Source organism: Drosophila kikkawai, chromosome 3L (assembly GCF_030179895.1).
Source record: "Drosophila kikkawai strain 14028-0561.14 chromosome 3L, DkikHiC1v2, whole genome shotgun sequence".
Lineage (NCBI taxonomy): Eukaryota > Metazoa > Arthropoda > Insecta > Diptera > Drosophilidae > Drosophila > Drosophila kikkawai.
This window is the reverse complement of record NC_091730.1, coordinates 34,133,379-34,160,800: the sequence shown is the minus strand read 5'-3', so window position 1 is coordinate 34,160,800 and position 27,422 is coordinate 34,133,379. Positions and strand designations below refer to the sequence as shown.

Below are 27,422 nucleotides of genomic sequence, written 5' to 3'. Positions count from 1 at the left end.
GGGGTATTGAAGTCTAAATCAAAGTCAAAAGACCAAATCAATACGATTATGTGCGTAAACGATGTATATTTTGTCGCAATGATAGACTCTGGATGCGATCTGAGCTTGATGAGGAAGATCTAATGAAGAAGTTAAAAGGAGTATGTCTGAGGAAGGAGACAAAGAGTTTGCGAGGCATAGGGAATGGAGAGATTAAAACGATTGGACAATTTGAAACACAGGTGACAGCAGGAGGCGTGTGCTTCAATGTAACTTTTAATGTAATCAAACAAAAAGACATTGAGTATGCAACTATCATTGGAAACGACGTTTTGAAGGAAGTAGTTATTATCTTTAGTTCAGGTGGTGTACAGTTCAAGAAAGAGAAGTATCGGAGATATTTGAAGGATTGTGCGTGAGTGAGGTAATTTCTGAACCTAAAACATCCGATGGAGTGCAATTAAATCATCTTAGCAAGAGTTTGAGAAGTGAGGTTGAAGAGCTGATAAACAACTATGAAGCAAAGAAGGAAATTGAGTCGCCAGTAAAAATGAAAATTGTGCTTGAAGACAATTTCCCTATTTATCAGTCCCCACGTAGAACTTCATATGAAAATAAGATGATCATTGAAAAACAGGTCCAAGATTGGTTAGAGGAAGGAATCATATCACCCAGTTGTTCTCCATACGCAGCACCAATAGTGCTGGTTGGTAAGAAAGATGGCTCAAAAAGACTTTGTTGCGATTTCAGGAAAGTTAATTTGAAAATTAGAAGAGACAATTTTCCAATGGTCTTAATAGATGACGTACTTGACCGATTGAAGGGAGCAAGGGTTTTTTCAACGTTGGATCTCAGAAATGGTTACTTTCATGTGCCTCTCGTGCTTGATTCTAAGAAGTACACTGCGTTCGTAACTCACAATGGGCAGTATGAGTTTAATTTTGTACCATTTGGTATATCAAACTCGGCAGCAGTATTCTGCAGATATATAAACGCTGTTTTGAGAGATTTAGTGCAACAAGAGAAGGTAATAGTCTACATGGACGATATAGTTATCCCGACAGTTGACGATAAGGAAGGACTAGCAGTTTTAAAGCAGTTTTTAACAGTCGCGAGTAAAGCAGGGTTGCGTATCAAGTGGGAAAAATCACAGCTTTTGCAAAAAAGAATTCAATTTTTGGGGTTATCGAAAACGAGTCTATTTCTCCCTCAAAGGACAAAATTGAGGCTGTATTACACTTTCCATGTCCTAAAACAAAGAAAGCGTTACAAAGATTCTTGGGTTTAACCTCGTACTTGCGCAGATTCATCAAAAACTACGCAACAGAGGCAAAACCGTTAACTGACATTCTAAGAAAAGAAAGCGAAAGAACAGATAAGAAGTATATCAAGTTAAAGGATTCCGAGTTAGTAGCGTTCGAACATCTGAAATGTTTAATAGTTGAAGCTCCAGTTCTAAAGTTGTCACGGAGGTACACACAGATGCCAGTAAGCACGGATTTGGTGCCATTCTAATGCAAATGGATTCAGAAGATAGGCAGTTCCATCCAGTAGAGTTCATGAGCCGTAAAACTAGTCCAACCGAAGAGAAATACAGCGCGTATGAGTTGGAGGTACTGGCTATAATAAATGCCATCAAAAAGTGGAGTGTATACTTACTTGGAATCGAGTTCAAGATAATAACGGACTGTGACGCTTTTGCAATGACAGTAGGGAAAAAAGATGTGCCTGTAAGAGTAGCAAGATGGGCAATGTTTCTGGACGAATATAGATACAAAGTCGAACACCGATCGGGTAGTCTAATGAAGCATGTAGATGCTTTAAGTCGAGTGTCATGCTGTCTGTTAGTCGAAGCATTAGGCTATCGTTCAAAGGAAGCGCAGGACAAAGATGACAGAATCAAAGCATTGGTAGCAAGAAAACGAGTGAGTTGGTAGAAAGAAATTATTCTGTAAACAATATACAATCGAAAGTTGAGAAAATAGTTCGAAATTGTGTAGAATGTCTGATCGCTGAAGCTAAGCGAGGAAAGAAAGAGGGATTTTTATGTCCGATTGATAAAGCACAAGAACCGTTAGGAACATATCACGTGGATCACGTAGGACCTCTAACAGAAACCAAAAAGATGTACAACCACATATTTGTCGTAGTTGATGGGTTTTCGAAGTTTGTATGGTTATACCCCACTAAATCTACAGGGACAGAAGAAGTTTTAGACAAACTCAAAAAGCAGGCAGCAATATTCGGTAATCCGCGAAGAATTGTAACAGATAGAGGAACAGCGTTTACTTCGAGTTTATTTCGAGACTACTGTGAGGAAGAAGGAATACAGTTATTGCACATTACTACAGGTATGCCAAGAGGTAACGGCCAGGTTGAGAGAGTCCACAAAATTGTTATTCCAATGCTGAACAAACTCTGCCAGGACAATTCGACCAAGTGGTATGCACATGTAGATCGGATACAGCAGATTATAAACAACACACCCCCTCGAAGTACGAAGTTCACACCATTCTCAGTGCTAACAGGTTTACAAATGAAAACAAAAACTGACGAAATTAGAGAACTTTTACAAGAAATAGATTTGAAGGCTTTATCAGAAGAACGTGAAGAGATCAGGCGAAAGGCACAAGAAAATATTGAGAAAATACAGCAAGAAAATAGGAAGAGCTTCAATGAAAAGAGGAAAATAGAAATGGAATATGAAGTAGGGGGTTTAGTAGCAATTAAAAGAACTCAGTATGGAGCAAAAATGAAATTACGACCAAAATTTTTTTGACCTTATAGGGTAGTTGCAAAGAAAGACCATGGACGTTACGAGGTAGAAAAAGTGGGTTGCCAAATAGGTCCCAATCGCACGTTTACAGCAGCAGAGTTTATGAAAAAATGGATTTAGTTCGGGACGAACTAAGATTCAGGATGGCCGAATGTAGGATTGGTATATTTGTATTTAAGTATATCCTTAAAGTTTGTTAGTATTTAAGTAAGCCATTAATGTAAGATTAGTATTAAGATTCGGGATGGCATGCTTTATGAGATGCGGCCACACTAGACCAGAGAGAGAGGAGCTGAGCGGTTGTGAAGTGAACAAGTTTGAAGTAAAAAAGCGCGACATATATGTAAATTGTTTAATCGTTAAGAAATCCAGTTAATAATAATAAATAAACATTTGTGGGAACTCAGTAAAGTTATAACCCTAAAAATATTGGGGGCTCGTCCGGGAATAATATAAACAGAACATTCTGGAATTTTTCTTTTCGCAATTCGTCAAAATTGCATGCAGTTGAACTTTTGCATATATGTATGCGTGTGCTTGTGATGTTTTTTTTTTAATTCGTTTATTTAGCATTAGGGGGGGGGGGGGGGGGGCATGTACATAAGGGAAGGGTGTGGGTTAACATAAGAAGGGGGGCAGTTCACTCGCGCGGTACGGCCGCGAAGCATTGCTTCGCGCGGGCGCCGCTCCCAGACTAAGACTCCTCCTGATTCCTGCGCCTCTCCTCGATCCTGAGCTTACCCATGATCGCGGCGGCAAGGCTGGTGACTCCTTGCCAGTTTTCCTCGCTCCTCAACATCACCGCAACGAGGTTTTCCCTTAAAGCTCCCGTGGCCACTAAGTACCTGGGTCAGGAAGAAATTAACCTGTCCGTGTTTTCTCATGGTCCACGTCTCCAGGCACGGGATTAGACGGTGCGTCCACCGGCCTTTTGTGGAGGCATCCCAACGTGATTGCCACGCGGTTAGCGTTGCCATTTTCGCCTCTGCTTTTGCCTCCTTCTTCTCGTGGGGCGACAGGGCTTGCCCGTGGACCTTCTTGAAGACGTCAGCCTGTTCCTTGGCAAGCAGATCTATCGGCGGGGTGCCAGCTATGACTAGCGCCGCCTGATCAGAGACCGTCCGAAACGCACTGCAAATGCGAAGAGCGGCCAGACGGTGTGCGGCCATCAGCCCGCGGCCGTAAGAAGGCGTCGCCATGGCGTGACTCCATACGGGGGCTGCATATAGCATAGTTGCTCTATCTGCGCTCGCTAAGAGGAGCTTGCTCGCTTGTCTTGGGCCGTGATGGTTCAGCATGATCCTTGAGAGTGCTCTCACTGTCGTGGCAGCCTTGGAGCTTGCGTAAGTCAGGTGTTACCTGAAGGAGATAGCTCTAGAAGATCTGACCGATGCATCGCAGACCCGCACGCTTGCCACCTCCACCTTTTTCCTGCTGCTCACCAAGACGGTTTTCTGCGGCGCTAGCTGCAGTCCGGCGTTCGACAGCCACTCGTTGATTATGGCTATGCTCAGGCTGCTGGTCTCCTCTGCTCCTGCGATCTCCTTTGCGACGGTGACCACCGCTATGTCGTCTGCGAAGCCCACAATCTCCGTTCTCCCTGGTAGTGGAAGCCGGAGGACGCCGTCGTACATTGCATTCCACAAAAGTGGCGCAAGCACGGACCCTTGTGGAACACCGCACGACAGCTCGACCGCTTGAGTACCGCTGTCCGAGTCTATCTGCAGCACCCTGTCGTGAAAGTAATTCCGCATCAGGTTAAGCAGATAGGTGGGAACTCCGAAGTTGGACAAGGCATCCATTATCCGGCCCCATCTCGCCGTGTACATACATTGCGTATGTCCAGGGTGACAATAAGGCAATACTCCTTAGAGCCCCCTTTCCATCGCTGTCCGGCGATCGCCGCGGAGGCAATGTCCACCACCTTGGAGATGGCGTCGACGGTAGACTTGGCCTTTCTGAACCCGTACTGGGAGTCAGAGAGACCTCCTGCCGCTACGATAGCCCTCTCCAGTCTCGTGCTGATTAGGTGTTCCAGCACCTTGCCGGCCCCGTCTAACAGGCAAATGGGTCTGATGGATGCTGGATCATCCAACGGCTTTCCCGGCTTGGGCAGCAGAACCAGTCTCTGCGCTTTCCATCTTGAGGGGAAGAGCCCCTCCCGCATGCATTTCCCGCATGCATGCATTGTGATGTGAAAAATAACATTTGGAAAAGTGAAGTTTGACACTAAAAGGAGTTTGTGTTGAATAAAAAAAGGAGCCGAAAAGTGTAAAAAGCAAGGCGCTGCTGGAATTCTGCGAAAACGGATCTTTCCAAGAATTGGTCAAAAGACCGCGTGTTTCTGGCGTCACACATACATGCAAAGAGGCTGTTTGTGTGTGTTGAAAAGACGAAAATCGTCGAAAGTGAGGCGTCGCTGGAATTCGTGGAAAACGGAACTTACCGAGAATTGGTCAAAAGACCGCGTGTTTCTGGCGTCACACAGACAATCATAACGACGTGAAAAGGGGCAACCGCGCATCACATACACATACTGATCGTCAAATTTTGTGCGTGTGTGTGTGCAGCACCAAGCAGGAGTGTGCAAGCAATAGCGAGAAGTGACAGCGGCGAGGGAGTTGCAGTTGAAGAGCGTCAAATCTAGCGACATAGAGGTCGTAGATTGGCAGACTGCAACAACTGTCGGTCAGTGGCAAAGCAGTGCGACACAGAGGTCGCCTGCAAAAGTTACAACAAGAAGTGAACGATTTAAAAATACAGCGGTAAACGCGCATCACATACACATACTGATCGCCAAATTTTGTGCGTGTGTGTGTGGAGCACCAAGCAGGAGTGTGCAAGCAAGATCCAAGAGGAACAGCGTCGAGGGAGTTGCAGCTGAAGAGCGCCAATTCTGTGCGACACAGAGGTCGTAGATTGGCAGGCTGCAACAACTACAACAACAAGAGAAGCGTCTTCGAGGGAGTTGCAGCTGAAGAGCGCCAATTCTGTGCGACACAGAGGTCGTAGATTGTTGCGATTTCAGGAAAGTTAATTTGAAAATTAGAAGAGACAATTTTCCAATGGTCTTAATAGATGACGTACTTGACCGATTGAAGGGAGCAAGGGTTTTTTCAACGTTGGATCTCAGAAATGGTTACTTTCATGTGCCTCTCGTGCTTGATTCTAAGAAGTACACTGCGTTCGTAACTCACAATGGGCAGTATGAGTTTAATTTTGTACCATTTGGTATATCAAACTCGGCAGCAGTATTCTGCAGATATATAAACGCTGTTTTGAGAGATTTAGTGCAACAAGAGAAGGTAATAGTCTACATGGACGATATAGTTATCCCGACAGTTGACGAAAAGGAAGGACTAGCAGTTTTAAAGCAGTTTTTAACAGTCGCGAGTAAAGCAGGGTTGCGTATCAAGTGGGAAAAATCACAGCTTTTGCAAAAAAGAATTCAATTTTTGGGGTTCGTTATCGAAAACGAGTCTATTTCTCCCTCAAAGGACAAAATTGAGGCTGTATTACACTTTCCATGTCCTAAAACAAAGAAAGCGTTACAAAGATTCTTGGGTTTAACCTCGTACTTGCGCAGATTCATCAAAAACTACGCAACAGAGGCAAAACCGTTAACTGACATTCTAAGAAAAGAAAGCGAAAGAACAGATAAGAAGTATATCAAGTTAAAGGATTCCGAGTTAGTAGCGTTCGAACATCTGAAATGTTTAATAGTTGAAGCTCCAGTTCTAAAGTTGTATGATCCAAAAGCTGTCACGGAGGTACACACAGATGCCAGTAAGCACGGATTTGGTGCCATTCTAATGCAAATGGATTCAGAAGATAGGCAGTTCCATCCAGTAGAGTTCATGAGCCGTAAAACTAGTCCAACCGAAGAGAAATACAGCGCGTATGAGTTGGAGGTACTGGCTATAATAAATGCCATCAAAAAGTGGAGAGTATACTTACTTGGAATCGAGTTCAAGATAATAACGGACTGTGACGCTTTTGCAATGACAGTAGGGAAAAAAGATGTGCCTGTAAGAGTAGCAAGATGGGCAATGTTTCTGGACGAATATAGATACAAAGTCGAACACCGATCGGGTAGTCTAATGAAGCATGTAGATGCTTTAAGTCGAGTGTCATGCTGTCTGTTAGTCGAAGCATTAGGCTATCGTTTAAAGGAAGCGCAGGACAAAGATGACAGAATCAAAGCATTGGTAGCAAGAAAACGAGTGAGTTGGTAGAAAGAAATTATTCTGTAAACAATATACAATCGAAAGTTGAGAAAATAGTTCGAAATTGTGTAGAATGTCTGATCGCTGAAGCTAAGCGAGGAAAGAAAGAGGGATTTTTATGTCCGATTGATAAAGCACAAGAACCGTTAGGAACATATCACGTGGATCACGTAGGACCTCTAACAGAAACCAAAAAGATGTACAACCACATATTTGTCGTAGTTGATGGGTTTTCGAAGTTTGTATGGTTATACCCCACTAAATCTACAGGGACAGAAGAAGTTTTAGACAAACTCAAAAAGCAGGCAGCAATATTCGGTAATCCGCGAAGAATTGTAACAGATAGAGGAACAGCGTTTACTTCGAGTTTATTTCGAGACTACTGTGAGGAAGAAGGAATACAGTTATTGCACATTACTACAGGTATGCCAAGAGGTAACGGCCAGGTTGAGAGAGTCCACAAAATTGTTATTCCAATGCTGAACAAACTCTGCCAGGACAATTCGACCAAGTGGTATGCACATGTAGATCGGATACAGCAGATTATAAACAACACACCCCCTCGAAGTACGAAGTTCACACCATTCTCAGTGCTAACAGGTTTACAAATGAAAACAAAAACTGACGAAATTAGAGAACTTTTACAAGAAATAGATTTGAAGGCTTTATCAGAAGAACGTGAAGAGATCAGGCGAAAGGCACAAGAAAATATTGAGAAAATACAGCAAGAAAATAGGAAGAGCTTCAATGAAAAGAGGAAAATAGAAATGGAATATGAAGTAGGGGGTTTAGTAGCAATTAAAAGAACTCAGTATGGAGCAAAAATGAAATTACGACCAAAATTTTTTTGACCTTATAGGGTAGTTGCAAAGAAAGACCATGGACGTTACGAGGTAGAAAAAGTGGGTTGCCAAATAGGTCCCAATCGCACGTTTACAGCAGCAGAGTTTATGAAAAAATGGATTTAGTTCGGGACGAACTAAGATTCAGGATGGCCGAATGTAGGATTGGTATATTTGTATTTAAGTATATCCTTAAAGTTTGTTAGTATTTAAGTAAGCCATTAATGTAAGATTAGTATTAAGATTCGGGATGGCATGCTTTATGAGATGCGGCCACACTAGACCAGAGAGAGAGGAGCTGAGCGGTTGTGAAGTGAACAAGTTTGAAGTAAAAAAGCGCGACATATATGTAAATTGTTTAATCGTTAAGAAATCCAGTTAATAATAATAAATAAACATTTGTGGGAACTCAGTAAAGTTATAACCCTAAAAATATTGGGGGCTCGTCCGGGAATAATATAAACAGAACATTCTGGAATTTTTCTTTTCGCAATTCGTCAAAATTGCATGCAGTTGAACTTTTGCATATATGTATGCGTGTGCTTGTGATGTTTTTTTTTTAATTCGTTTTTTTAGCATTGGGGGGGGGGGGGGCATGTACATAAGGGAAGGGTGTGGGTTAACATAAGAAGGGGGGCAGTTCACTCGCGCGGTACGGCCGCGAAGCATTGCTTCGCGCGGGCGCCGCTCCCAGACTAAGACTCCTCCTGATTCCTGCGCCTCTCCTCGATCCTGAGCTTACCCATGATCGCGGCGGCAAGGCTGGTGACTCCTTGCCAGTTTTCCTCGCTCCTCAACATCACCGCAACGAGGTTTTCCCTTAAAGCTCCCGTGGCCACTAAGTACCTGGGTCAGGAAGAAATTAACCTGTCCGTGTTTTCTCATGGTCCACGTCTCCAGGCACGGGATTAGACGGTGCGTCCACCGGCCTTTTGTGGAGGCATCCCAACGTGATTGCCACGCGGTTAGCGTTGCCATTTTCGCCTCTGCTTTTGCCTCCTTCTTCTCGTGGGGCGACAGGGCTTGCCCGTGGACCTTCTTGAAGACGTCAGCCTGTTCCTTGGCAAGCAGATCTATCGGCGGGGTGCCAGCTATGACTAGCGCCGCCTGATCAGAGACCGTTCGAAACGCACTGCAAATGCGAAGAGCGGCCAGACGGTGTGCGGCCATCAGCCCGCGGCCGTAAGAAGGCGTCGCCATGGCGTGACTCCATACGGGGGCTGCATATAGCATAGTTGCTCTATCTGCGCCCGCTAAGAGGAGCTTGCTCGCTTGTCTTGGGCCGTGATGGTTCAGCATGATCCTTGAGAGTGCTCTCACTGTCGTGGCAGCCTTGGAGCTTGCGTAAGTCAGGTGTTACCTGAAGGAGATAGCTCTAGAAGATCTGACCGATGCATCGCAGACCCGCACGCTTGCCACCTCCACCTTTTTCCTGCTGCTCACCAGGACGGTTTTCTGCGGCGCTAGCTGCAGTCCGGCGTTCGACAGCCACTCGTTGATTATGGCTATGCTCAGGCTGCTGGTCTCCTCTGCTCCTGCGATCTCCTTTGCGACGGTGACCACCGCTATGTCGTCTGCGAAGCCCACAATCTCCGTTCTCCCTGGTAGTGGAAGCCGGAGGACGCCGTCGTACATTGCATTCCACAAAAGTGGCGCAAGCACGGACCCTTGTGGAACACCGCACGACAGCTCGACCGCTTGAGTACCGCTGTCCGAGTCTATCTGCAGCACCCTGTCGTGAAAGTAATTCCGCATCAGGTTAAGCAGATAGGTGGGAACTCCGAAGTTGGACAAGGCATCCATTATCCGGCCCCATCTCGCCGTGTACATACATTGCGTATGTCCAGGGTGACAATAAGGCAATACTCCTTAGAGCCCCCTTTCCATCGCTGTCCGGCGATCGCCGCGGAGGCAATGTCCACCACCTTGGAGATGGCGTCGACGGTAGACTTGGCCTTTCTGAACCCGTACTGGGAGTCAGAGAGACCTCCTGCCGCTACGATAGCCCTCTCCAGTCTCGTGCTGATTAGGTGTTCCAGCACCTTGCCGGCCCCGTCTAACAGGCAAATGGGTCTGATGGATGCTGGATCATCCAACGGCTTTCCCGGCTTGGGCAGCAGAACCAGTCTCTGCGCTTTCCATCTTGAGGGGAAGAGCCCCTCCCGCATGCATTTCCCGCATGCATGCATTGTGATGTGAAAAATAACATTTGGAAAAGTGAAGTTTGACACTAAAAGGAGTTTGTGTTGAATAAAAAAAGGAGCCGAAAAGTGTAAAAAGCAAGGCGCTGCTGGAATTCTGCGAAAACGGATCTTTCCAAGAATTGGTCAAAAGACCGCGTGTTTCTGGCGTCACACATACATGCAAAGAGGCTGTTTGTGTGTGTTGAAAAGACGAAAATCGTCGAAAGTGAGGCGTCGCTGGAATTCGTGGAAAACGGAACTTACCGAGAATTGGTCAAAAGACCGCGTGTTTCTGGCGTCACACAGACAATCATAACGACGTGAAAAGGGGCAACCGCGCATCACATACACATACTGATCGTCAAATTTTGTGCGTGTGTGTGTGCAGCACCAAGCAGGAGTGTGCAAGCAATAGCGAGAAGTGACAGCGGCGAGGGAGTTGCAGTTGAAGAGCGTCAAATCTAGCGACATAGAGGTCGTAGATTGGCAGACTGCAACAACTGTCGGTCAGTGGCAAAGCAGTGCGACACAGAGGTCGCCTGCAAAAGTTACAACAAGAAGTGAACGATTTAAAAATACAGCGGTAAACGCGCATCACATACACATACTGATCGCCAAATTTTGTGCGTGTGTGTGTGGAGCACCAAGCAGGAGTGTGCAAGCAAGATCCAAGAGGAACAGCGTCGAGGGAGTTGCAGCTGAAGAGCGCCAATTCTGTGCGACACAGAGGTCGTAGATTGGCAGGCTGCAACAACTACAACAACAAGAGAAGCGTCTTCGAGGGAGTTGCAGCTGAAGAGCGCCAATTCTGTGCGACACAGAGGTCGTAGATTGTTGCGATTTCAGGAAAGTTAATTTGAAAATTAGAAGAGACAATTTTCCAATGGTCTTAATAGATGACGTACTTGACCGATTGAAGGGAGCAAGGGTTTTTTCAACGTTGGATCTCAGAAATGGTTACTTTCATGTGCCTCTCGTGCTTGATTCTAAGAAGTACACTGCGTTCGTAACTCACAATGGGCAGTATGAGTTTAATTTTGTACCATTTGGTATATCAAACTCGGCAGCAGTATTCTGCAGATATATAAACGCTGTTTTGAGAGATTTAGTGCAACAAGAGAAGGTAATAGTCTACATGGACGATATAGTTATCCCGACAGTTGACGAAAAGGAAGGACTAGCAGTTTTAAAGCAGTTTTTAACAGTCGCGAGTAAAGCAGGGTTGCGTATCAAGTGGGAAAAATCACAGCTTTTGCAAAAAAGAATTCAATTTTTGGGGTTCGTTATCGAAAACGAGTCTATTTCTCCCTCAAAGGACAAAATTGAGGCTGTATTACACTTTCCATGTCCTAAAACAAAGAAAGCGTTACAAAGATTCTTGGGTTTAACCTCGTACTTGCGCAGATTCATCAAAAACTACGCAACAGAGGCAAAACCGTTAACTGACATTCTAAGAAAAGAAAGCGAAAGAACAGATAAGAAGTATATCAAGTTAAAGGATTCCGAGTTAGTAGCGTTCGAACATCTGAAATGTTTAATAGTTGAAGCTCCAGTTCTAAAGTTGTATGATCCAAAAGCTGTCACGGAGGTACACACAGATGCCAGTAAGCACGGATTTGGTGCCATTCTAATGCAAATGGATTCAGAAGATAGGCAGTTCCATCCAGTAGAGTTCATGAGCCGTAAAACTAGTCCAACCGAAGAGAAATACAGCGCGTATGAGTTGGAGGTACTGGCTATAATAAATGCCATCAAAAAGTGGAGAGTATACTTACTTGGAATCGAGTTCAAGATAATAACGGACTGTGACGCTTTTGCAATGACAGTAGGGAAAAAAGATGTGCCTGTAAGAGTAGCAAGATGGGCAATGTTTCTGGACGAATATAGATACAAAGTCGAACACCGATCGGGTAGTCTAATGAAGCATGTAGATGCTTTAAGTCGAGTGTCATGCTGTCTGTTAGTCGAAGCATTAGGCTATCGTTTAAAGGAAGCGCAGGACAAAGATGACAGAATCAAAGCATTGGTAGCAAGAAAACGAGTGAGTTGGTAGAAAGAAATTATTCTGTAAACAATATACAATCGAAAGTTGAGAAAATAGTTCGAAATTGTGTAGAATGTCTGATCGCTGAAGCTAAGCGAGGAAAGAAAGAGGGATTTTTATGTCCGATTGATAAAGCACAAGAACCGTTAGGAACATATCACGTGGATCACGTAGGACCTCTAACAGAAACCAAAAAGATGTACAACCACATATTTGTCGTAGTTGATGGGTTTTCGAAGTTTGTATGGTTATACCCCACTAAATCTACAGGGACAGAAGAAGTTTTAGACAAACTCAAAAAGCAGGCAGCAATATTCGGTAATCCGCGAAGAATTGTAACAGATAGAGGAACAGCGTTTACTTCGAGTTTATTTCGAGACTACTGTGAGGAAGAAGGAATACAGTTATTGCACATTACTACAGGTATGCCAAGAGGTAACGGCCAGGTTGAGAGAGTCCACAAAATTGTTATTCCAATGCTGAACAAACTCTGCCAGGACAATTCGACCAAGTGGTATGCACATGTAGATCGGATACAGCAGATTATAAACAACACACCCCCTCGAAGTACGAAGTTCACACCATTCTCAGTGCTAACAGGTTTACAAATGAAAACAAAAACTGACGAAATTAGAGAACTTTTACAAGAAATAGATTTGAAGGCTTTATCAGAAGAACGTGAAGAGATCAGGCGAAAGGCACAAGAAAATATTGAGAAAATACAGCAAGAAAATAGGAAGAGCTTCAATGAAAAGAGGAAAATAGAAATGGAATATGAAGTAGGGGGTTTAGTAGCAATTAAAAGAACTCAGTATGGAGCAAAAATGAAATTACGACCAAAATTTTTTTGACCTTATAGGGTAGTTGCAAAGAAAGACCATGGACGTTACGAGGTAGAAAAAGTGGGTTGCCAAATAGGTCCCAATCGCACGTTTACAGCAGCAGAGTTTATGAAAAAATGGATTTAGTTCGGGACGAACTAAGATTCAGGATGGCCGAATGTAGGATTGGTATATTTGTATTTAAGTATATCCTTAAAGTTTGTTAGTATTTAAGTAAGCCATTAATGTAAGATTAGTATTAAGATTCGGGATGGCATGCTTTATGAGATGCGGCCACACTAGACCAGAGAGAGAGGAGCTGAGCGGTTGTGAAGTGAACAAGTTTGAAGTAAAAAAGCGCGACATATATGTAAATTGTTTAATCGTTAAGAAATCCAGTTAATAATAATAAATAAACATTTGTGGGAACTCAGTAAAGTTATAACCCTAAAAATATTGGGGGCTCGTCCGGGAATAATATAAACAGAACATTCTGGAATTTTTCTTTTCGCAATTCGTCAAAATTGCATGCAGTTGAACTTTTGCATATATGTATGCGTGTGCTTGTGATGTTTTTTTTTTAATTCGTTTATTTAGCATTAGGGGGGGGGGGGCATGTACATAAGGGAAGGGTGTGGGTTAACATAAGAAGGGGGGCAGTTCACTCGCGCGGTACGGCCGCGAAGCATTGCTTCGCGCGGGCGCCGCTCCCAGACTAAGACTCCTCCTGATTCCTGCGCCTCTCCTCGATCCTGAGCTTACCCATGATCGCGGCGGCAAGGCTGGTGACTCCTTGCCAGTTTTCCTCGCTCCTCAACATCACCGCAACGAGGTTTTCCCTTAAAGCTCCCGTGGCCACTAAGTACCTGGGTCAGGAAGAAATTAACCTGTCCGTGTTTTCTCATGGTCCACGTCTCCAGGCACGGGATTAGACGGTGCGTCCACCGGCCTTTTGTGGAGGCATCCCAACGTGATTGCCACGCGGTTAGCGTTGCCATTTTCGCCTCTGCTTTTGCCTCCTTCTTCTCGTGGGGCGACAGGGCTTGCCCGTGGACCTTCTTGAAGACGTCAGCCTGTTCCTTGGCAAGCAGATCTATCGGCGGGGTGCCAGCTATGACTAGCGCCGCCTGATCAGAGACCGTTCGAAACGCACTGCAAATGCGAAGAGCGGCCAGACGGTGTGCGGCCATCAGCCCGCGGCCGTAAGAAGGCGTCGCCATGGCGTGACTCCATACGGGGGCTGCATATAGCATAGTTGCTCTATCTGCGCCCGCTAAGAGGAGCTTGCTCGCTTGTCTTGGGCCGTGATGGTTCAGCATGATCCTTGAGAGTGCTCTCACTGTCGTGGCAGCCTTGGAGCTTGCGTAAGTCAGGTGTTACCTGAAGGAGATAGCTCTAGAAGATCTGACCGATGCATCGCAGACCCGCACGCTTGCCACCTCCACCTTTTTCCTGCTGCTCACCAGGACGGTTTTCTGCGGCGCTAGCTGCAGTCCGGCGTTCGACAGCCACTCGTTGATTATGGCTATGCTCAGGCTGCTGGTCTCCTCTGCTCCTGCGATCTCCTTTGCGACGGTGACCACCGCTATGTCGTCTGCGAAGCCCACAATCTCCGTTCTCCCTGGTAGTGGAAGCCGGAGGACGCCGTCGTACATTGCATTCCACAAAAGTGGCGCAAGCACGGACCCTTGTGGAACACCGCACGACAGCTCGACCGCTTGAGTACCGCTGTCCGAGTCTATCTGCAGCACCCTGTCGTGAAAGTAATTCCGCATCAGGTTAAGCAGATAGGTGGGAACTCCGAAGTTGGACAAGGCATCCATTATCCGGCCCCATCTCGCCGTGTACATACATTGCGTATGTCCAGGGTGACAATAAGGCAATACTCCTTAGAGCCCCCTTTCCATCGCTGTCCGGCGATCACCGCGGAGGCAATGTCCACCACCTTGGAGATGGCGTCGACGGTAGACTTGGCCTTTCTGAACCCGTACTGCGAGTCAGAGAGACCTCCTGCCGCTACGATAGCCCTCTCCAGTCTCGTGCTGATTAGGTGTTCCAGCACCTTGCCGGCCCCGTCTAACAGGCAAATGGGTCTGATGGATGCTGGATCATCCAACGGCTTTCCCGGCTTGGGCAGCAGAACCAGTCTCTGCGCTTTCCATCTTGAGGGGAAGAGCCCCTCCCGCATGCATTTCCCGCATGCATGCATTGTGATGTGAAAAATAACATTTGGAAAAGTGAAGTTTGACACTAAAAGGAGTTTGTGTTGAATAAAAAAAGGAGCCGAAAAGTGTAAAAAGCAAGGCGCTGCTGGAATTCTGCGAAAACGGATCTTTCCAAGAATTGGTCAAAAGACCGCGTGTTTCTGGCGTCACACATACATGCAAAGAGGCTGTTTGTGTGTGTTGAAAAGACGAAAATCGTCGAAAGTGAGGCGTCGCTGGAATTCGTGGAAAACGGAACTTACCGAGAATTGGTCAAAAGACCGCGTGTTTCTGGCGTCACACAGACAATCATAACGACGTGAAAAGGGGCAACCGCGCATCACATACACATACTGATCGTCAAATTTTGTGCGTGTGTGTGTGCAGCACCAAGCAGGAGTGTGCAAGCAATAGCGAGAAGTGACAGCGGCGAGGGAGTTGCAGTTGAAGAGCGTCAAATCTAGCGACATAGAGGTCGTAGATTGGCAGACTGCAACAACTGTCGGTCAGTGGCAAAGCAGTGCGACACAGAGGTCGCCTGCAAAAGTTACAACAAGAAGTGAACGATTTAAAAATACAGCGGTAAACGCGCATCACATACACATACTGATCGCCAAATTTTGTGCGTGTGTGTGTGGAGCACCAAGCAGGAGTGTGCAAGCAAGATCCAAGAGGAACAGCGTCGAGGGAGTTGCAGCTGAAGAGCGCCAATTCTGTGCGACACAGAGGTCGTAGATTGGCAGGCTGCAACAACTACAACAACAAGAGAAGCGTCTTCGAGGGAGTTGCAGCTGAAGAGCGCCAATTCTGTGCGACACAGAGGTCGTAGATTGGCAGGCTGCAACAACTACAACAACAAGAGAGCGGTAAAGCAGTGCGACACAGAGGTCGACTGCTACAACAACAAGAGAAGCGTCTTCGAGGGAGTTGCAGCTGAAGAGCGCCAATTCGGTGCGACACAGACGTCGTAGATTGGCAGGCTGCAACAACTACAACAACAAGAGAGCGGTAAAGCAGTGCGACACAGAGGTCGACTGTTTCAACAACAAAAGTGACGTCGTCGAGGGAGTTGCAGTTGAAGAGCGCCAATTCTGTGCGACACAGAGGTCGTACATTGGCAGGCTGCAACAACTACAACAACAACAACTGTCGCAAAGCTGTCGACTGCAACACAAACCAGCAAGCAGTGCATCGACAAGGGTCGTTAAAGTAGAGTAACGTGAGATCGTGAGTCTTAAGTACGAATTTTCCAATTGTAACCTAACTGTAGTTAACTAATAAGTATGGATGCTAAAAAGATTTTGTCCTTAAAAGTGGAGGAATTACGGCAACACCTAAGAGCTTTGGAGTTAGATTCCACTGGTAGAAAAGCAGTGCTGCAGGATAGGCTGTTAGAGCATTACAATGTAGAAGAAGACGTTGAGGGAGATGAAGAAGAGGAAGAGACGCACTCAGTTAAGTCCAGCGAATATCAAGAGGCAGAGACAGATGGTTTTAAGAGTGCATCAAGATTTACGCTCAAAGACGTTCAGGATAGTGTATCACATTTTTCAGGATCAGATCAGCCAGACATCAACCAGTGGTTATCGGAATTTGAAGATTGTGCTACAACGGTAGGATGGGATAGCTTGCAGAAATACATTTATGGGAAGCAATTGTTGCAAGGAGCAGCAAAATTGTTTGTAAGAGGTCTGACAGGTGTAAGAGGATGGGAACAATTGAAAGTAAAGCTGCGAGCAGAGTTCGGCAAAACAATGTGTGCAGCTGAAGTACATAAACAACTCAAAAACAGAGTTAAGCTTGATAAATAAACGTTTAGTGAGAATTTGTATAGCCTGATTGAGATTGGGAAGCAAGTCAAATTAGATGAAACAAGTCTCATATCGTACTTCGTGGATGGTGTTCCAGACAGTAAATTAAAAAGAGTAATATGTACCGATGCCAGACACTTGACGAATTGAAAGCAGAGATAAAAATTTACGAAAAGATCAAGGATAGTACCAAGGGCGTCAGTACAAGAAAGCCAATCTCCCAGATTAAGAGGAAGTGTTTTAAATGTGGCAAGGAGGGACATTTTTCAAAGGAATGCAGTGCACCAATTTTATGCTTTAAATGCAACAAAACTGGCCACATTGCTAAGAATTGCAATCAGGGAAAGACAAACGAAAACAATGAGAAAGTAGGGGTATTGAAGTCTAAATCAAAGTCAAAAGACCAAATCAATACGATTATGTGCGTAAACGATGTATATTTTGTCGCAATGATAGACTCTGGATGCGATCTGAGCTTGATGAGGAAGATCTAATGAAGAAGTTAAAAGGAGTATGTCTGAGGAAGGAGACAAAGAGTTTGCGAGGCATAGGGAATGGAGAGATTAAAACGATTGGACAATTTGAAACACAGGTGACAGCAGGAGGCGTGTGCTTCAATGTAACTTTTAATGTAATCAAACAAAAAGACATTGAGTATGCAACTATCATTGGAAACGACGTTTTGAAGGAAGTAGTTATTATCTTTAGTTCAGGTGGTGTACAGTTCAAGAAAGAGAAGTATCGGAGATATTTGAAGGATTGTGCGTGAGTGAGGTAATTTCTGAACCTAAAACATCCGATGGAGTGCAATTAAATCATCTTAGCAAGAGTTTGAGAAGTGAGGTTGAAGAGCTGATAAACAACTATGAAGCAAAGAAGGAAATTGAGTCGCCAGTAAAAATGAAAATTGTGCTTGAAGACAATTTCCCTATTTATCAGTCCCCACGTAGAACTTCATATGAAAATAAGATGATCATTGAAAAACAGGTCCAAGATTGGTTAGAGGAAGGAATCATATCACCCAGTTGTTCTCCATACGCAGCACCAATAGTGCTGGTTGGTAAGAAAGATGGCTCAAAAAGACTTTGTTGCGATTTCAGGAAAGTTAATTTGAAAATTAGAAGAGACAATTTTCCAATGGTCTTAATAGATGACGTACTTGACCGATTGAAGGGAGCAAGGGTTTTTTCAACGTTGGATCTCAGAAATGGTTACTTTCATGTGCCTCTCGTGCTTGATTCTAAGAAGTACACTGCGTTCGTAACTCACAATGGGCAGTATGAGTTTAATTTTGTACCATTTGGTATATCAAACTCGGCAGCAGTATTCTGCAGATATATAAACGCTGTTTTGAGAGATTTAGTGCAACAAGAGAAGGTAATAGTCTACATGGACGATATAGTTATCCCGACAGTTGACGAAAAGGAAGGACTAGCAGTTTTAAAGCAGTTTTTAACAGTCGCGAGTAAAGCAGGGTTGCGTATCAAGTGGGAAAAATCACAGCTTTTGCAAAAAAGAATTCAATTTTTGGGGTTCGTTATCGAAAACGAGTCTATTTCTCTCTTAAAGGACAAAATTGAGGCTGTATTACACTTTCCATGTCCTAAAACAAAGAAAGCGTTACAAAGATTCTTGGGTTTAACCTCGTACTTGCGCAGATTCATCAAAAACTACGCAACAGAGGCAAAACCGTTAACTGACATTCTAAGAAAAGAAAGCGAAAGAACAGATAAGAAGTATATCAAGTTAAAGGATTCCGAGTTAGTAGCGTTCGAACATCTGAAATGTTTAATAGTTGAAGCTCCAGTTCTAAAGTTGTATGATCCAAAAGCTGTCACGGAGGTACACACAGATGCCAGTAAGCACGGATTTGGTGCCATTCTAATGCAAATGGATTCAGAAGATAGGCAGTTCCATCCAGTAGAGTTCATGAGCCGTAAAACTAGTCCAACCGAAGAGAAATACAGCGCGTATGAGTTGGAGGTACTGGCTATAATAAATGCCATCAAAAAGTGGAGAGTATACTTACTTGGAATCGAGTTCAAGATAATAACGGACTGTGACGCTTTTGCAATGACAGTAGGGAAAAAAGATGTGCCTGTAAGAGTAGCAAGATGGGCAATGTTTCTGGACGAATATAGATACAAAGTCGAACACCGATCGGGTAGTCTAATGAAGCATGTAGATGCTTTAAGTCGAGTGTCATGCTGTCTGTTAGTCGAAGCATTAGGCTATCGTTTAAAGGAAGCGCAGGACAAAGATGACAGAATCAAAGCATTGGTAGCAAGAAAACGAGTGAGTTGGTAGAAAGAAATTATTCTGTAAACAATATACAATCGAAAGTTGAGAAAATAGTTCGAAATTGTGTAGAATGTCTGATCGCTGAAGCTAAGCGAGGAAAGAAAGAGGGATTTTTATGTCCGATTGATAAAGCACAAGAACCGTTAGGAACATATCACGTGGATCACGTAGGACCTCTAACAGAAACCAAAAAGATGTACAACCACATATTTGTCGTAGTTGATGGGTTTTCGAAGTTTGTATGGTTATACCCCACTAAATCTACAGGGACAGAAGAAGTTTTAGACAAACTCAAAAAGCAGGCAGCAATATTCGGTAATCCGCGAAGAATTGTAACAGATAGAGGAACAGCGTTTACTTCGAGTTTATTTCGAGACTACTGTGAGGAAGAAGGAATACAGTTATTGCACATTACTACAGGTATGCCAAGAGGTAACGGCCAGGTTGAGAGAGTCCACAAAATTGTTATTCCAATGCTGAACAAACTCTGCCAGGACAATTCGACCAAGTGGTATGCACATGTAGATCGGATACAGCAGATTATAAACAACACACCCCCTCGAAGTACGAAGTTCACACCATTCTCAGTGCTAACAGGTTTACAAATGAAAACAAAAACTGACGAAATTAGAGAACTTTTACAAGAAATAGATTTGAAGGCTTTATCAGAAGAACGTGAAGAGATCAGGCGAAAGGCACAAGAAAATATTGAGAAAATACAGCAAGAAAATAGGAAGAGCTTCAATGAAAAGAGGAAAATAGAAATGGAATATGAAATAGGGGGTTTAGTAGCAATTAAAAGAACTCAGTATGGAGCAAAAATGAAATTACGACCAAAATTTTTTGGACCTTATAGGATAGTTCCAAAGAAAGACCATGGACGTTACGAGGTAGAAAAAGTGGGTTGCCAAGAAGGTCCCAATCGCACGTTTACAGCAGCAGAGTTTATGAAAAAATGGATTTAGTTCGGGTCGAACTAAGATTCAGGATGGCCGAATGTAGGATTGGTATATTTGTATTTAAGTATATCCTTAAAGTTTGTTAGTATTTAAGTAAGCCATTAATGTAAGATTAGTATTAAGATTCGGGATGGCATGCTTTATGAGATGCGGCCACACTAGACCAGAGAGAGAGGAGCTGAGCGGTTGTGAAGTGAACAAGTTTGAAGTAAAAAAGCGCGACATATATGTAAATTGTTTAATCGTTAAGAAATCCAGTTAATAATAATAAATAAACATTTGTGGGAACTCAGTAAAGTTATAACCCTACATAAATATTTATCGAACATTTGTATGGCAGCTATATGATATAGTCGTCCGATCCGGCCCGTTCCGACATATATAGCAGTGAGAGTATATAGAAGACTATATGCAAAGTTTCATTCAGATAACTTTAAAACTGAAGGAGTAGTTTGCGTAGAAACGGACAGACGGACGGACGGACAGACAGACGGACATGGCTAGATCGACTCGGCTGTTGATGCTGATCATGTTTACCGCAAGAACGGACAGCTTTTTCGCGCCCCTTCACATTTACTGGTGTGGACTATGCGGGTCCCTTCGACGTAAAGAATTACACGGGTCGAGCTTGGTGTTCGTGTGCTTCTGCACTAAGGCCATTCATCTAAAGCCCATATCCCATATAGCTGCCATAGGAACGATCGGGAAATTAATAGGAAAAAAATTATAACTCTGAGATATGAGCTTTTGTTATTATTTCAGAATTTTGGTATACATTTTTTAAAAATCGGACAACTATATCATATAGCTGCCATAGAAGCGATCGGTAAATGTAGAGAAAATGTAAAGCTGGGAATGTATAACTGTAACTTTCAAACTGTAAACATAATAAGTATATATAAAATGTAATGAAACTCATGCTTATTCCTTAGATTTTATTACTTAAATTATTGCTTCATTACTATCTATGAGTTGGAGACTACAGCCCCCTTTTAGCAATTCTTAGACAAGGCAAAACTCTTTTGTAGAAAGCGACCAGCTGATTTTGTTTGGGAATTTAAGGGAAATTAAAAAAAATTTCCTTAAATCACCAAGGGAAATTCGCTTATGTTAAAGGGAAATCCGCAAATGTTCGGTGTGCCGAAGTTAGCTTCCTTTCTCGTTACTAATATATTTGATACTCTTCATCGAACTGTATGACTCAACAATAATATGAGCGTTGAATGTTTTGCTGAGCAGAAGTAACTGTTACCACCCAACGATTGTCAAAGTCGATGTCTGCGTTACTGATAGTGTTAATGAGACCATGAGGTTTTTCACGCTTTTGCCACTCAACCGAATACATCCAACAACGTGTGGGACCAAATACATGAATTTTCGTAATACAGCTGTTTAAAAACTTTAATATTTGTTTAAAGACACGTGCTGTAATGTCATGAAGATACACGCACGAAAGTCATAGCATCTTGTTTATATTCTTGCATGTGGTAAGATAACAGAGTTACCAATTTCGGCAGTGCCAGATTATATCGCCAATATCGTAGTCGTTCACTCTCTATATTCACATACGTGTCGACCATAAATTGTAGCTCGCGAATGGTGGATTTAACATTTAGGGGGATGAAAAATATATGTTCGATTCTCAGACCTCCCAATATGCACACAAAATTTCAAGAGAATCGGTAAAGCAGGAGTTTAACCCCAAACACCGCAACACGAGAATTTTACTGTATATTAGAATTTTCCATTTTTTTCAGTGAGGTTTGAATTTGACAATATATATATTCAATAATATCGATGTACATTTAAAACACGATATCTCCATAGATCTATATGGTGTACAACTTTTCTTCTGCCGTTTTTTTCCAAAAATTAGAAGCTTTATTGCGAAAAACTGCTTACAGATGTATTTTTGAAAGTATTTTCTGTCGCTAGTGACAACGTTCTCCCATCTTTCCGGCAATTTTCGGATCCCGGCTCGAAAAAAGGAGTCCTGTTTTGACGCAATCCACGAAGCAATCCATTTTTTTAATTCTTCGAAGGATTGAAAATGTTGATCTGCTAGGCCGTGTGTCATCGAACCAAATAGGTGGAAGTCAGAAGCGGCGATATCTGGTATTTCCATGTACCACATTTGCGACATGAGGCCGAGCATTGTTGTGTTGGTGGATGACTTTGTCATGTCATGAATCATGACTAGGGCCTTGAGACGTTTTGAAATGGCTCCCAAAGATTCGGCAAGCTCTTGAGTTTGGCAGGAATCTTCATTAAGCAATGCTTCTAGTTGTTCATCTTTGAAGCTTCATTCTCTACCACCAACATGTTTGTCTTCAACATCGAAATCGCCATTTTTAAAACGTTGAAACCACTTCCGACACGTTCTTTCACTCAAAGCAGCATCACCGTAAGCTTCAGACAGCATTCGATCCGCTTCATCTGCATTTTTTTGTAATTGTAACAAAAAAGTAAAACTTCCCGCATATGGGAAGAATTGACCACATAATCGGACATTTTCGAGCGTTAATAATACGAAAACAATAACAACTGTCACTGAAACGGCGATGACAATTTGTTAGGCACTGTTCACACTCACTTTAGATGTACATATTCTCATCTATGTATATCGACCAGCCTCAGCCGGTACAGCCACATATCGGAAAACGGCGGAAGCAAAGTTGTAAACCCAATATATATATATTTTTTTTATTTTAAAAACTGAATGCAAAAACAGTAATTTTTAATAAAGTAATGATCATTTGTAAAATAAATCGTGTAAATTTACAGCACCTTAAAAGAGCCCAGAATCGTATTTCTTGCATTTTTAAGGTGATATCTTTGTTGTCGTCCCGGCATACGAAGACGAACCGCTGCGCAGTGTGGACTAGAATATTTGCCATCTACTATCGTAGTGAATTTCACCATATAATTCTAACTAATTCCGAAATTTTAACGGTAACCCTACATATTCATTTACTTTTTATACCCTTGCAGGGTATTATAATTTCAGTCAGAAGTTTGCAACGCAGTGAAGGAGACGTTTCCGACCCTATAAAGTTTATATATTCTTGATCAGCATCAACAGCCGAGTCGATCTAGCCATGTCCGTCTGTCCGTCTGTCCGTTTCTACGCAAACTAGTCCCTCAGTTTTAAAGCTATCCGAATGAAACTTTGCATATAGTCTTCTATATACTCTCACTGCTATATATGTCGGAACGGGCCGGATCGGACGACTATATCATATAGCTGCCATACAAATGTTCGATAAATTTTTAGAAAAATAATTATAACTTTGCTGTTTTTCAACATTTTTGCATATATATGATATGGCCATTTTATATTATTTCAGAATTTTGGTAAAAATTTTATGAAAATCGGACGACTATATGATATAGCTGCCATAGGAACGATCGGGAAATTAATAAGAAAAAAATTATTGCTTCGTTGTTTTTCAACGTATGTTTGACTACTCTGAGATATAAGCTTTTTTTATTATTCTAAAATTTTGGTATAAATTTCATAAAAATCGGACAACTATATGTATCTTATAGCTGCCATAGAAGCGATCGGTAAATGTATAAAATATGTAAAGCTGGGAATGTAAAACTGTAACTGTCAAACTGTAAACATAATAAGTATAGGTAAAATGTAATGAAACACTGTTTTGTGAGTCTTTTCAGCATTTAAATCTATAATATAAACATCAAAACCAATCTGCAAGGGTATACAAACTTCGGCGCGCCGAAGTTAGCTTCCTTTCTTGTTTGTAATGAATTTGCATTTTCTTGTAATGAATAATAACAATCCATATAATAAATATACCCGATCTGTTATTGAATATTGAAACTTTATCTCTCGCGTTTTGGTAATACTTATATATACAAATGTTACATGTGCTAGCAATACTATTATTTTAATGCATTTAAATATACTTACGGGATAAGGTTTTTCACTTCCTCTTGGTGATCAGATTTTAAAATTGAAAAGCCGGGTATATTTTCCCCAGAATCAAACCAACCAAGCTCTGTACGCAATTGGGCAAAGCATTCTAAATGATGCCACAAGGGCTGGCCACCATATTTCATTCCTACTTCAGTATCATAAACAGTTTTCCGTACACGAACTTGATTTTTACATATTTTTTGTTCACATCCACGACAATAAGATCGACCGGATTTGGCATATTCAACTCCAAAATCTTTTAATGCTACGCTATCAACATTTAAACGTTTCTTTCCTGGTTTTACGCATACAACTTCATTTACTGTACCTTAAAAGAAAATACATTATATTATATACATATCTGGGACATAGTCTGTTATGTTTGATTAATCGCACATACCGATAAGATTCTCCAATTCCTTTTGGTCATTAAATCGTAAATTTTCAAAATTATGTATGTCCCCCACTGAGACTGGGCGTTGCTTCTTAAAAAAACAGTCTTTATGAAACCAATTCGGTACCTTTGCGTCGTGAAATGCAGACTATAATAAAAACAAATAAATAATATTATCTTTATTGTTTCAAAACATAATTCGACATTCATGCGGGTACAATTAAATGAGATAATAAGAACTCGTCAAGCTTATCTTGACCTGATTAGGTTAGGTTAGGTTAATCCGGGCGGCCCACGTGGGGCCACGCATAGGCCAATATGGCCCCTAGCTATCCGGGGAAATTCCACGATGAACCTAGAGACTATTTATGCGGGTTTCGAGGTCCTTAAAGATCAAGGTGTTTTTCGGAAAGGCAAGGAGTTCGCTTCCTCCTAGAGCCTAGGTATCTCTTGCCCTCGTTAGGGCCAGACATTTGCAAATGAGATGCTCCAAGGTTTCGGTTGCCTCGCATTCATCACATTTCCGGCATTTGGCGTTGTCGGTAATAGCCAGCTTGACTGCATGTGCAGCGGACAGACAGTGACCTATTAGAATACCCACTTACATTCTGTAGTCCTTCCGCGGAAGATGCAGCACATAGTGGGTGAGTTTCTCGTTTTGCTTTTTGGACATGATTTTTGATATTCTGCAGGTTGCGGAATTACTCTTCCACCTGCTTTTTGCGCTTGCGTCAGCCCGTGTCTCCAGCTCGTTTTGGAGCGTTCTTAGGGAGACAGGGACGTTTTCTGCTCTTGCACTCGCCAGAACGACGCCTTCCCTTGCAAGTCCGTCCGCGGTCTCGTTACCGTCTATGCTTTGGTGGCTGGGAACCCAGTAGATCCTCACTGACTTTGTCGAGCTCAGGCTATCTATTGACTCCCTGCATGTCAGTACATTTTTGGAACTGACCGCTGATGATTGCATGGATCTTATCGGCGCTTGACTGTCTACAAACAAATTGACCGCCTCATGTGGACGGTTTATGCTCTGCGCAAGCTTTGCTGCTTTCCTGATGGCAAATACTTCCGCATGGAATATACAGCAGTGGCTTGGTAGCTTATACGGCAGCCTCAATTCAAGGTCTGAACAGTAGAGCTGGAAAAAAAATTGATGTCAACATCGACTAAATTGATTCTTTCTTATTGGTCGCTGCACCGAATTGGTTTAGAAAGAATCGATTAATCGACAAAGTCCCTGTACAATATAAATTTCTCCACTATGAAGAAGAAGAGGAAGTGAACATATGGGTAATTAAGATAAAATTTTTATTTTTAATGATTATCTTTAAATAAATGTTTTTAGATTTCGTAATGGCCGTATGACACTCTAATGCAGCTTTCAATAATTAGCTACTTCATTAGAACCTTGAAAGAGACCACTATATGTGTAATTTTGCTTGGATTATTTTGGTAACACGACTACAGTCAGTCACACCGACCGTAAAGGGTAAACAAAAAAAACCGCCGCCATTCGCGGCGTATTACTATGAATTTCTGAATTCCTCATCGAAGTATTCTTTCATAAATAAATACAGAATCCTTTAAGTTTATGTTTTTAACCTATAATACCGGTAATTTTTTAAATTATTACCAAAAAAAAATTTTAATAATTTTACAGCGCAAGAACCTTGCCACCCCAAAACATATTATTTAAATAAATATTTTCTTTTATTTTATGTGAAATAACCAGTAAATAATTGATTTTGATGTTTTGTTTTTATATTATGAAAATATTTTGTTTCTTATTTTATGAACCTTTATTATACCCTTGCAGGGTATTATAATTTCAGTCAAAGGTTTACAACTCAGTGAAGGAGACGTTTCCGACCCTATAAAGTAAATATATTCTTGATCAGCATCAGCAGCCGAGTCGATCTAGCCATGCCCGTCTGTCCGTCTGTCCGCCTGTCCGTTTCTACGCAAACTAGTCCCTCAGTTTTAAAGCCATCTAAATGAAACTTTGCATATAGTCTTCTATATACTCTCACTGCTATATATGTCGGAACGGGCCGGATCGAACGACTATATCTATTATATAAAAATAAGTCGAGTTTTCTGCGGGGATCAATTAACTCCAGAACGCACGAACCGATTTCCACGGTTTTGCATTCGTTGGAAAGGTCTCGGAATTTGTGATTTTATGCAGTAAAGAAAATTCAGGAAAAATTGCAACAGAAAGCGGGAAAATCATTTTTGCATAAAGCGCCAACACTGACACATAGCATGTCATAATTCTTTACTTAGTTGATTTTATGACAAATCGAAATTGTGTTTCATTTGGAGTAAAATAAGTTATTCGTTTCATATCAGTGCAATTGGAAACCAGCATTTGTATTTAGGGTGGTAAGTTGAACTGTGTAAATTATGTGGATTAGGGTTAAATTAACCGCTATGCCTATAGTCGAAAATGCCTATAGCACGACGTGCGAACATCGGTCTCCGCACAAGGCATGCAATCCAGCAACAAGTGTATTCACAGAACTTAAGCGAGGAAAGACGAAATGCAAGAAGAGAATATGACCGATTAAGACGACGCGTGTGCACACGAAGATCATTGGCATCATACAATCGCTTGGCATTTCAATATGATCCGTCTGCGAACTACAGAGATGATAGAAAATTAGATATTGGACCTATGACGACTATATGCCGATATTGCAATGCGTTAAAGTTTAAAAGAGAAACTGCTGGATTGTGCTGCGCAAGTGGAAAAGTCAAACTGGATCCATTACTTACACCACCACAGCCACTAAAAGCATTGTTCGATGGAACTGATCCAGATTCCAGCCATTTTCTTCAACACATCCTTGAATATAATAACTGCTTTCGCATGACTTCCTTTGGAGCTAATATCATTCGAGAAGGCGGCTTCATGCCGACTTGCAAGGTAAAAGTTACCATCA

General features: G+C 42.5%; 1 protein-coding gene across 3 annotated transcripts in view; it reads right to left on the bottom strand.

The window, feature by feature from the left end:
- The window catches only part of Parp1 (Poly-(ADP-ribose) polymerase), a 152,796-nt gene that overhangs the window by 96,090 nt on the left and 29,284 nt on the right, over positions 1–27,422 (bottom strand). For 2 of the 3 annotated variants that reach the window (XM_041776398.2, XM_041776401.2), the window contains exons 2-3: positions 24,487–24,628; positions 24,081–24,414 (exon numbers count right to left, since the gene is read on the bottom strand). In XM_041776398.2, the coding sequence (XP_041632332.1) occupies positions 24,081–24,414; positions 24,487–24,628 (476 nt within the window). The remainder of the gene's footprint in view (positions 1–24,080; positions 24,415–24,486; positions 24,629–27,422) is intronic. The other variant, XM_041776399.2, reaches the window with a different exon arrangement.